Below are 12,387 nucleotides of genomic sequence, written 5' to 3' on the forward strand. Positions count from 1 at the left end.
CCAATGACATAACTCCGCTATTAATCGCTAAGCTCGGTCATTGACTGCTGCAGCCAGTGACATCTCATCCCATACACAAGCTGCTGCAGCCTGTAGACAAAACATCAGAGCGGAGACCTGAGACGCCAGGGGGTACCAGCAAGGAGAAGGGAAAGGGGAGTATGAGCTGGTTTATTATTTTGGGGCATGAGAAAGCTTGTTTTAACAAAAAAAAACAAAACCTGTATCTAAGCATCAGCATAGATATATTCAGATGACTGCTTAGTACCGTAATATCATCTGGCATAGGCCATGGTGGAGATATTGGACCAGCATGCTTGTATACGCCTCCAACAATTTTGTTCCTGGCCACTAGGGGCAGGAAGATGGCTACTGGGACTCAGCACTGGATAATGGGTAGTCAGACAAATAATTTTTGAATTTCCTAAACCAATTCTACAAAATTTCAGAACAGTAACTGCAATCAGATCTTATCAGTTTTACTCTCAGTGCCCGATGTGAGATACACACACACACACACACAAAGTCACTCCATACGTCCATGCAGTCGTCACATCCAGTGGGCTCAAACCTGATAATTTCATCATTCCAGTAATCAGATCTTATCAGTTTAGCTCTCAGCGCCCGATGTGATTTATCAACATACACGCACACAAACATACACTAGTCAGACACCCAAACACATACGCCACATCTTATGGGCTCAAGACTGATACTCTCATCATTTTGCAATTCTATTAAGATGTGAAATCCCAAATCTTCTTAAAAAGCTTGTATATCTATATATAAAGGCGAAAGCCCTCACTGACTGACTACTAATTCTCCAACTTCCCGATGTCATAGAAATTTGAAATATGGTACGGGCATTGATTATGTCATAAATAGGAAAAGCTAATGGGTCCCAACTCGATTATACAATTCTAGCGCAAAAGAATTAGCATCCAAATTTTATGTACGGAATCTAATTCTCCAACTTCCCGATGTCATAGAAACTTGAAATGTGGCACGAGCATTGATTATGTTATAAATAGGAAAGGCTAATTGGTCCCAACTCGATTATTTAATTCTAAGTGCAAAAGAATTAGCGTCCAAATTTTACGTACGGAATCTAATTCTCTCACTTCCCGATGTCATGGAAATTTGGCACGAGCATTGATTATGTCATAAATAGGTAAAGTTAATGGGTCCCAACTCGATTATTCAATTCTAAGACCAAAAGAATTAGCGTCCAAATTTTACGTACGCAATCTAATTCTCTCACTTCCCGATGTCGTAGAAACATGAAATTTGGCACGAGCATTGATTATGTCATAAATAGGAAAAAAGTTAATGGGTCCCAACTCGATTATTCAATTCTAAGCACAAAAGAATTAGCGTCCAAAATTTACGTACGTAATCTAATTCTCTCACTTCCTGAGATCATTTTATATAAAGGAAACGTCGCATGGTTACCTCCCCGTGGTGTTTCCTGGGTAACGCAGAGAGCTATGCAAAATGGTGAACATATGTTTTTCCTCGGTATCTCTAAAGTAACCACGACTTCCTAAGATTTTCTGTGTGAACACCAGATAAACACCAGTACCAAATTAACTCGGGCGAAGCCGGGTATATCAGTTAGTACTAATATATGTATAAAAAAGGTCTTTGAAACCTAAAATTCTAGCGCTTCTTCTGCGATGGACAGGAACTTGTTCCCTCCCACAATTATTTACCAACCAGTGATGCCCATCTATTACTAACAATTGCCCCCAGTAATATGATTACCTGGGCTGGTTTCTCCTGAAGGAATTGAACCTCCCCGTCTTGAAGGAAAGTAAGAAATCGCGGGATGATGTGCTCCAAGAATGTGGAATACTGTGCGGAAGTGGTGACATTCTGAGAGAGGGGGAAAAAATGAAAATTGACAAAATTCATTGCAATTTGCATCACTGTTCCTGATAAAGTAGCAAATTAACAGCATCCAGGAAGCAGGTAACTGGAGGGGATGTCTAGGGCCATTTAAGAACTTCTTGTAGTCCAAACAGTTCAAGTATAAAACTATACAGTGACTTGCAAGTATGTATCACCTACCTCAAAGTTCTCGCTGACTTCCTGCATCATTTTCAACTTGGTTTCATCGGCTGAAACATTTACACAAACAGTAAAAGTTATAGAGAAGAATACTGGAGGCCTGTAATATATATATCCCCCCACTTCCATCTCCCTCTTGAGGTAAGAGCTGATGGCTAAGAGTCTCAGCACCCAGTCTTTTGCTAAGGAGATAGGCCATAGAGAACAAACCCTTAAGATGGAGTTTCCTCACATTTCAGTAGAAAACATTGCTAATTGGGCACTCAAAAGATCTGTGATCCGAGTACTGGGACAAGGGGCTGGCGATCAATAATTACAAAATTGACTGGATCAGTGTAGAGATGAGCGAGCACCCAAATGCTCGGGTCCGTGTTATTAGAGTCGGGCTTTTCGTAAAATTCGAGAGCTCGACTTGAGTAACGAACCCCATTGACTACAATGGGAGACTCGAACATTTTTGTATGTGGGACGCCGGGTCCCGGGCTTTTTTTTTTTTTCCCTCCCCCTCTCCCCCTCCCAAAAATTTTCAAATGACGCGCGCTGCGTCGTGGCAGGGAGGGGCCAAAACAGGCACGTCACAGCGGGGAGGAGCCAAAAGCTGGGGCGGGGTCGAACGCGATTTTATGCTCGTTCGAGTAACGAGCACCATCAAGTATGCTAATACTCGAACGAGCATCAAGCTCGACAGAGCACGTTCACTCAACTCTAGATCAGTCCCATAAGGTGGGCCATCCTCAACAGGATGGGAGAGGCCATAATATTAGCAGTTCCTCTTGCTTTCCCAGGACACATACGTGTGTTGACATCCGTAAGAGCGGCCACAAACTGGAGGTATTTCTTCATCAATGTAGTCTGGTCCACCACGGTGGGCCCCGACGGAGGAACGAACGCCATTTTTCTTCTTGATCTTTTTCGTTGTCTTTAGTAATGCGGTGAGAATAGTTGATTCATCCCACCTATCAAAGCAAGACAATGAAAGGTCAATACATCTGTTTCCACCAATGTGTCCACACTACAGCTATTTGAATTTGCTACATTATTATTAACACTTTGCAATCCAATTTTGGATTTAGGGTTTCTCTTTATGCCATTATACAATAGCGCCATCTGCTTGCAAGAGCCAGTACTGCGGTATGGGACATGCTGGAGAGGCCCTGACAACGGAGCGGCCAGTAATATACAGTAAGAATACCCTGCCGGACGTCTTCTGACATCGGAGCTGTACAGCCTTCAATCAGAATGTTGGAAGACGTCAGACAGTGGATTGGAAAGGGTTAATAGGCAACACACTATAGGAGAATTTATTTTTCCTTTTCGTTATTGCATTGTTACTTAAATATATTGTCCTACATGTTCCGTTTTTATGCAACTTGCATCATCTTCACTGACATAAACTGAGGCATCTGACCACACTATAAACCCTGCATCTAAATTATCTGCATTTACTGCGTACATATAAAAAAAATAAAGGCCCCTGGTGCAAGCACCGAGTCGTGACCGACTCCTCAGGTGACGTCACATCGTGTCGTTTTCCTGGCAGACTGTTTTTGTGGAGTGGTTTGCCATTGCCTTCCACAGTTGTCTTTACCATTAGAACAATCTAATATTTATCCCCTACCCTGTACATTAGTGTTTAGAGGTAAAGGGGCTTTTACACAGCCGGACGATAGGGCAAGAATGGTTGCAGTAGCATTGGTTTGCCTGATCATGTGGCCTGTAAAGGTGCCGCCATCACCCAATGAACAAGCAACCGCAATCATTGATCACCTTTCATACATCACCAAGAATCAACATTTTTGGCAGCACATCACGTGTGGACGAGTTCTGAAGCGACTGTGATGAAACAGTATTAAGGCCGCTTTACACGGGCCGATGATCCTTAAACGACAGTTTGAGTGACAGCTTTGAGCGATCATTTTGCATAAAGTATTAAAGGGGTTCTGACATGAATAATGTTTTTATGCTTTAGCAGCCATTGTTCCCTGGTCTGCCTAATGGACAAAGGGAAGCCACGGTTTAATGGCTGTTAAAGCATAAAAACATAATACTTACCTTTTCTCCTGTTGTTGTTGACATCAGGGGGGTCATCTCCCGGCAGGCGCTGTTCTTCTGCTTCTTGCTCCAGGATCGCGCGCATGCGCAGTGGAGAGGTGCCCTCTGACAGGAGTCAGGACGGGCCGCGTCTCCACTGCGCACGTGCAGAATCTCGGAGTTCAGCCAGGACAGACGGGCCACCCACAGCAAGCACTGCTTGTGACGTGCTTGCTGTGGGCGGCCCATCCGTTCACCTCGGAAGTGCCTGACTGACGGAGCAGAGCAGGAAGCGGTCATTTTGACCGCTCCTGCTCTGCTTCTACAAGCCGCAGATGAAGATGCCGGCTGGAAGGGACATGCCCGATGATCGGTCCTGGCCAGGCAAGGGGAGTACAATTTTTTTTTTTAGTGTCAGAACCCCTTTAAGAGCTACTCAGCTACTTACATACCAATTAGTTGTGCAAATGAAACCTTCCCTGAAAGCAGCTATTGTCTGCGCTCAGATCCTTTGTTCTCCAGGGGACACAATGCTATCAGCACTCCCCTGTGGAGGACCACTGATAAAAGTGAAGGACGATTTTTATGTTGGACTGAATTTAATGATCAGCCAGCAGTGGCTTTACACGCATTGATTATTGCTAAAACGATCGCTGATGAGCAGTTTTTTAAGCGATCATCGGCTGGTATAAATGGGCCTCTCAAGGACCGGTGCTTGTTGCGCAGTTCAGATCAAGACGTGTAAAATGACCTTTTATACAGATTTGTTGCAGCGCTGGTGGATTTCTGCAAACCCATTCACAGGACAGTCGCGTTAATTATGCAGCATAAATGACACAATCCATTTTTTCTGAGGGTCGGTACGGTTACAACGATACCAAAAATTCTTAAATTTTTTTTTTAGGTTTTTCCACTTTTCCCCAATAAAACCCCTTTTTTGGGAATCTTTGCTTTTGGGCTTATATTCACGCGCGATTTGTGCGTCTCGCAATGCACAAATCTCACATGATTGTGAAAAAAACGGATGCTACATGCGTATTAACTGGGTTTCTTGGGAAAAAAAAAAAAGTGACATCAATTGGATGGATCTTCTTGCATTTTCTACAATGGGGTCCGGACCCGTTTGGTCTCCGCTCAGCTGGCCGGCTCTTGGATGGAAGAAAAAACGCTGCAGGCAGCACTTTTTCTTCCGGTATTTTGACCCGGATGTGCGACGGAACCTCCAACTGAGGATCCAACGCAGATGTGAAAACGGCCAAAACCAGATCTGCCCCCCCCCCCCAACAGAAAATAATACCAATGAAGGTAAATATGGATATAAATGTAGATGAAATACGGACGCATTTGTATTTTAATCACTTTCCACAGATTATAACGGAGGTATTTGCGCGCACAAAATTTACGTGCAGAATACACGAGAGGATAAATCAGTGACTTCAATGGGCTCATTTACACAGGTGTATTTTCCTATGCGTTTTGGTCACACACAAAAAAAAAAAAAAACACACGCATGTGCGCACCAAAAGGTCCCCATAGAAGTCATAGAAGTATGAAAACCGTGTAAGACCTCCTTCACACGGGCGACAAAGTTGCGCGATTTTGTAGCGTTGCTACGATGCTACAAATCACACGTATGTGAAGCCCGTGGTTTTCTATGGGTTCCTTCAGACATGAGATGTTTTGTAGCATGCAACAAAACGACACACAAACCTCGCAGGTCCGGCGATATGCCCGCGACAATCACAGCAAGTGCTCGATGAATGGCAGTGATTGGTTCAATCACAGCCATTCTTCGAGCACTGGCTGTGATAGGCTAAGTGTCAGCCAATCACAGCCAGCACTTCCAGCAGCCGGGGATTTTTCAAACCCCGGCCAGAAGATGAAGAAGATGATCAGTCCTGGGACCTGGGGAGAAGCTGCGGCGGCGCCCCGGACAGCGCTGAAGAGGTGATGTATACTTTTTTTTCTCCTTTAGTTACAGCTTATTTTCGGGGTAGAGCTTATATATCAAACCCCCCCCGAAAATCCTCGCACGTGATGCTACAAAGTCGCACGATTGCTGCGAGAGAATCGCAGCGATGTGGTGTCGCCCATGTGAAGGAGGCCTAAAAGTCATGCAGTTTATTTTTTCTTTAACAAGCCACAAAATCACCATGCGTTGAAAGTCTAATAAATACTAAGTTTGACTAAATATCCTTTTTTCCTATGGGCATACAGGTAATGCTCTATTCACATTAGCCATGTTGGCTGCGTTTGCTATAGGAAGGCTATAGTCCATGGAAACGAGCCGGCATACCAGGCGCTGCAGCAGTAAAACTTAAAAAATGAACTATGCTGCGCCTAGCAGACGAAAAAACATTTCTAGGCTGCAGCACTCAAACGCCGAGGTCTGCGACGTCCCCGTATCCAGGCTGACCACAGCCTTCAAGGACACAGACCTGGCAGCCAGAACACTGCTGCGGCGCAGGACATGCAGGGAGCTGGGGGAGGCCAGAGTCTTAGGCAGGGTTCACACGGGGCGTATTTTCGTCGGAAATCTCGCGATTTGGCCGCAGCAAAAACCGAGAGATTGCCGCCGGGAGAACCGCCGCGGTTTAAGCCGCGGCGGCTTTGAAGCGGTCCGGCCGCATGCTTTTCCGTTGCGGCCGGCTCTCCCATAGAGGAGAGCGCGGCTGTAACATAAATAAACAAAAAAACGAAAGTAAACAGACATGCTGCTTTCAACCGGATTTACCGCAGCGGATTAACCGTCCCGTGTGGACGAGGTTTCTGAGAAACCTCGTCCACATGGCTGGCTAATCCCGAGATTAGCGGCCGCGGGCGGCAAATCCGCCCTGTGTGAATGCAGCCTTATTATTTCTTCTCAAGGGGAGCCGGATTTATTTATTTATTTTAATTTTTGAAAGAGCAACTGCACTTTTTAGAAGTTTTTTGACATGTCAATGGGGTCCTACTGCTGATCACTCAAAATGTGCCCCTTTAATTGTCTTTGCCGCCAGTTGGCTCCTCTCAGTAAGCTGAAGACGGAAGGGTAAATGTCTATAGGAATCTAAGTGTATGAGATGAGCTGACAGGCAGCGAAGATAGCCAAAAGGCCACGGCAATCAGGGGAGTGCTGCAGACCCTCCATTTGAGCGATCAGTGGGGGGGGGGGGGGTGGCAGCACCTGGATCCAATTGCAGTTACTCTTTTGGTTATTCAACCCTTGGTACATCAGAAGGATGTGTCAAAGTTTTGATCGGAGGTGTTTGGGTTGCCGAGACCCCATCAATCCAATAACGGTGATCTCAACACCTGGACCCCTCCGATCAAAACTTTTGGCATGTCCCCAGGACAGTCTGAAAGTTTTCTGAAAGTTATACTTTAAGTCCTAGAAAACCCCTTCACGTAATTCACAACACCCCTTCATTAGGATACAAGGGATTTGAGGAGGCCAACAGATGTGTCAAACTGTACTTTGGGTCAATACCACTGCAAATGCTCATAAAAGAAACAAAACAATTCAATCACAACTTAACTTCTTTATTAAAGGGGTTGTCCGCGCCGAAACGGGTTTTTTTTTTTTTTTTCAGATTTGGGTCAGATTCTGCATGCTATGGAGGGTTAATGCTGCCAAATCTGGAGTGATGTCACTCGTTCAAAAAAAAAAAAAAGGACTCTTAGTAACACATTCGCAATCCAAACTCCAACAAAGCAAAAACAGTCCAACCCGGAAATACACCCTAGCCAGCCACAATGTAAGAAGTAGGGACATCTTGGCTTCCCACAACCCAACTTCCACTATGTGGGAACCGGGTGAATCCTACTTAGGCCTCATGCACACGGGTGGATTTCAATTGCAGAATCCGCGGTAGATCCACTGTTCAAGTTGCCCATAGCATGGAGCGGCCTCAGCTTCACGCACACATGCGGATTCCATGAGCGGAAAATAGATCGCGGTATACTCCATTTTAGCACGGATGCCGAGCGGACGGGCTCCATTGACCTGTATGGAAGCATTCGATCCGCAATTACATTGCGGATTTGTAGGCGTATACTTCACAGGTAGCTTGGAGACCAGGCGGGAAGGTGGGGGAAGGCATCATTTGGGCTCTCCCTCAAGCATTTCAAACCTATTGACGCAATGACTCGCAGGTCATCCACATTCGGAATCCGCGCATGACGTGTGCATGAGGCCTTCATCGGAGGACAGTCAGATCAGCAGAAAACATTGAACTAAGTGAGAAGCAAGTAAATGGCTCCTGGGTTTTGTCCAGCCTGAATGATATCACATAACTGACACACGAGGGTCAAAAAAAACATTAAAAAGAACTTAAAAATCAAGAAGAGAAAAAGACTAATCGCCCATCCCGGCGGCTCCGCATCCAGCGGTGTGGCCCCAGTGCCCACCACACAGAAGTGGCGGGTGGTCACGTGCCAGTCATTGTGTATGCGAGCGCTCAGCCACTCACAGGCTTCAACAGTTGTTCTTCTATAGCTTCTGAAGCCTACGAGCGGCTGAGCAGTCACATGTACAATGACTGGCGGCAGGAATCAGGGCTGCAGTGCCAGATGGGAAGCCAACGGGATTCATTTTTTTCTTGATTTTAAGCCAGTTTAAGGGATTTTTTTAATATCCCAGAAAACCCCTTTAAAGGGAACCTGTCATCACCTTTGAGCCTTCATAAACTACATGGGAATAAGGAAGATGGAGTAATACCTCTGCAGCGCCACCTATTGGATGGCAGCATTCCTTCAAATCAATGTACGACTGTGTAACACGTCTGTAAAACAATGATTAGGAATAGGAAACCAAGCCAGTAAAGCATACAGAAACAGCTGTCTGTGTATGGTATTCTGGCTTGGTTTCCTATTCCCAATCATTGCTTTACAGACTTGGTAAAGAGTCGTACATCGATTCCAAGGAATGCTGCCATCCAATAGGTGGCGCTGCAGAGGTATTGCTCCATCTTCCTTATTTGCATAGATTACCCAGAGGAGCATGCATGGCCTTATAAGTCTCCTCACTCAACTCTCAGGTGTCTTCTCACACCTTCTGGGTGCTCTCCTTGTGGAGAGACAACCCCCCCCCCCCCCCCGACCCACACACCCCCTAGGCGTCTCCGCACACTTTTTGGGTGCTCTCCTTAAGAGACCAAACTCCATCTAAACGATACGCGTGCATGTTCTCTTCCAGCGACGAATGGGAGAGCATGCACACAGCCGTCTGAAACCAGTCATGCATGGCAACTTAATCAGGTACGCGGGGGTCACAGACCGAAACCGATGCAGGCCTCCCGCATGCAGAATCCGACCCTTTCATGTGAGCCTGGCCTTTGTCAGAGCATGATGGTGGTTGTAGTTTTAGCAGATCATGGCCTATCATGAGGAGTATGCACTTTATTATTAGGACTCATGCGCAATTTTGGTCCATGAAATGCGCAGCATTTTTACTGTTCTTGTATTTGGTGCGCATGCGTCTTTTTTTGTGCACTTATTCAAGGCAGCCTAAGGCCGCCTGCACACGAGCGGACATTCCGCAGCGGGATTTCCCGCGGGGTTTACGCCGCTGCAAGCCTGCATAGGATTGCGTTAACAAACGCAATCCTATGCAGACAGCCAAGGTTTGGCCGCACAAAATCTCGTGCAGCAAACAAACCGCGGCATGTCCTATTTCTGAGCCCCGCACAGAAACGCCACTCACCTGCCGCCGGCTCCGGTCTGCGCATGCGCCAGCGGCCTGGCAGCCGGCACATCGAACAGCCGGAGCCGCGGGCAAGTACGCGCCGCTCTCTGCAGGCTCTCGGGTCGGGTCCCGCGGCGAGAATCCTCGCCGCCGGATCCGACCCACCCGTCTGCAGGCGGCCTAACTAATATGTTTTTAAACATTATCTTCTGCCAACACATGTAGATACACACAGTGGCGTTTCTGCCAGCACCATTGAAATGAGCATCGTTCCAACTATGCTCAGTCTATGCTCTATTCAGTGAGGTCACTGCAAGAAAAGGCACTTACGTCACGTTCTCAAGATTGGTGGATGTCTCAGCAGTAAGACCCCCACCTATCAGCAAGTGATCCCCTATGCTGTGGATTGGGATACCATGTAATTATGGTACAACCCCTTAAGGCCTCATTCACACGGTATACAAAACACATGTATGTGAAGCCCATGGTTTCCAACGGGTTCTTTCACATGATCGATGTTTCGTAGCCTAAAAGAACCCGTTGGAGACCATGGGCTTCACACACATGCGATTTGTAGCCATGATTTTGTAGCCCGTGTGAAAAGGCCTTAAGGGCGCATTCACGTCTGCACCTTTGTATATTACCGCAGTTCATCTCTAGTCCCACAAGGAAACCGGACTTGCTGGATCTGAATGGCGCTCATCCGACTGCACTGACTAACGGAATCCGTCATCTGACCAGCATTTTCCCAGATGAAACACCGCATGGGGACTTTATGCCGGAGGCTCTGAACACAAGCGGCGATGTAGATGTGAGCCCGGCCTAATGTGCCATGTACTACCAATAAAAAGACATCCGCATAGCTAACTGCTCAAACTCCTCACAAGTAGCCAGAAAATTCTATTGGTGCAAATTATGGTGCTTTCACACCTGCGTTGGGGGGGGTTCCACTTTCCTGCTCAGTTTGGGGAGCAGTAAAGGGGAATCCCCGTGGCCGAACGGCTCCGGACGCTTTCCGCTCAGCTGCCCGGATTCCGGGCGGAAGAAAAAGTGCTGCTTGCTTTTTTGGTATTTTATGCCGATCGTCTGACCGTAGGTTCCGACGGATGCATTACTTTTACTTGCACACCACTCCTCTCCATCAATATGTGCCTGATTACGCCTGCCATAAGGGGAACAGCACTCAGATCTTTGGTGATTTTGGACATGCAATCACAGATTACAGTGTAGCCCTGCAACCTCAGACTCCCATTGAAGTCAATGGGGTTGCAAGTTGCTGCGATTGTGACTCACGGGTTGCAAAATGGATTTTTGCAACCCCACTGACTTCAACAGCAGCCCCCAGTGATCTGCAGCTGTAGCCTGAGATCTGATTGGAGTGCTGTATACCTTATGCTGCCCTGTAGGGCAACAACCCAGGAGTGTTATACCCGCAGCCCCCCAGTAATGGGCAGAGTTCAGGCCTACCCCCTTGCTCAGCACATATATACCCATCATGTAGCCCTCCAGCAGCCTCCACGATCACATCTTACCCTGACGATCTCCCCGTCGTTACCAGCCCGGCATACTGCCCCAGCACCAGCCCCGAACACCGGCTGCATCCGCCGTCTCCCGCTCAGCACACGGCCAGCATCCCGTCCCAGCAGCCTTTGCGCGAGCGACGAGGCCTTCTGTACATTCCGACTAAAACCTTCCAACCCGATACATTATAATTACGGAATAGTTGCGGCCGTGCAGGAAAATCATCAGCATGTCCATTTCCGGTACAAGGAACTGCTATGGTATAGCGATCTGTAACGATAGGGACTATATTGTAGAGCGGAAGGACATTTACAAAAAGACCATATCTTTAGATGGTCTTCAGACGTCATCAGCATGCGACGGCAGCGTGATCATACGTTCTTTCAACTCATTGGTTCATTGAGTCCTTAGTAAAGCTTGGTTGAGCTGATTAGTGCTGTGTTTCTAGAAGTAGTTCGTAAAGATTTCTCGGGTTTTAGTCATAATCAGATAATTAATAGTGCAAAAGTATAGGCAATAAAATAATTTCATTATGCCTCAGTTTTAATCTTATTTTTGGCATATACATTGGGAAATACACCACACAATTGGGGCAATTTTCATTGTTTCAACCTCATCTTCCAAGACACTGTAGTCACCCAGTATAAGCATTCCTGGCCCCCTCCATTATATCATACATGTCATGTCTTATGTGGATGCTCTGTGCAAATCAGTCTAGTCATTCTGTTACGTGTATTGCACAGCTGCAGCGTGTAATGGGTTAAGTGTTTGCAAAAGCCTGCAGATTACCTGTGAATGTATCAATCTATGTCCTGTCAGTAGTCTAAGGACTCATGTCCACAGGCAAAAGATTATTTTAAATCCGCAGCGGATCACCCGCACACGGATCCGCACCCCATAGGGATGCATTGACCACCCGCGGGTAGATAAATACCCGCGGAAGGTCAATAAAAGTGATTTTTTTAAAAATGGAGCATGAAAAAATCCGGACCATGCTCCATTTAGGTGTGGGTCTCCCGCGGGGACGGCTCCCGCGGGCTTCTATTGAAGCCTATGGAAGCCGTCCGGATCCGCGGGAGACCAAAATCAGAAAATACTCA

The 12,387-nt window shown here is 46.6% G+C and overlaps 1 protein-coding gene across 2 annotated transcripts in view; it reads right to left on the bottom strand.

Moving 5' to 3' along the window:
* TRRAP (transformation/transcription domain associated protein) overlaps window positions 1–11,385 on the bottom strand; it is a 157,018-nt gene extending 145,633 nt beyond the window's left edge. For both annotated transcript variants that reach the window (XM_066576375.1, XM_066576374.1), the window contains exons 1-4: window positions 11,299–11,385; window positions 2,865–3,026; window positions 2,071–2,120; window positions 1,765–1,875 (exon numbers count right to left, since the gene is read on the bottom strand). In XM_066576375.1, the coding sequence (XP_066432472.1) occupies window positions 1,765–1,875; window positions 2,071–2,120; window positions 2,865–2,964 (261 nt within the window). In that variant the 5' untranslated portion in view covers window positions 2,965–3,026; window positions 11,299–11,385. The remainder of the gene's footprint in view (window positions 1–1,764; window positions 1,876–2,070; window positions 2,121–2,864; window positions 3,027–11,298) is intronic.
* Between the last annotated feature and the right edge of the window lie 1,002 nt (window positions 11,386–12,387).

Source organism: Eleutherodactylus coqui, chromosome 8 (genome assembly GCF_035609145.1).
Source record: "Eleutherodactylus coqui strain aEleCoq1 chromosome 8, aEleCoq1.hap1, whole genome shotgun sequence".
In the NCBI taxonomy this organism is placed as follows: Eukaryota; Metazoa; Chordata; class Amphibia; order Anura; family Eleutherodactylidae; genus Eleutherodactylus; species Eleutherodactylus coqui.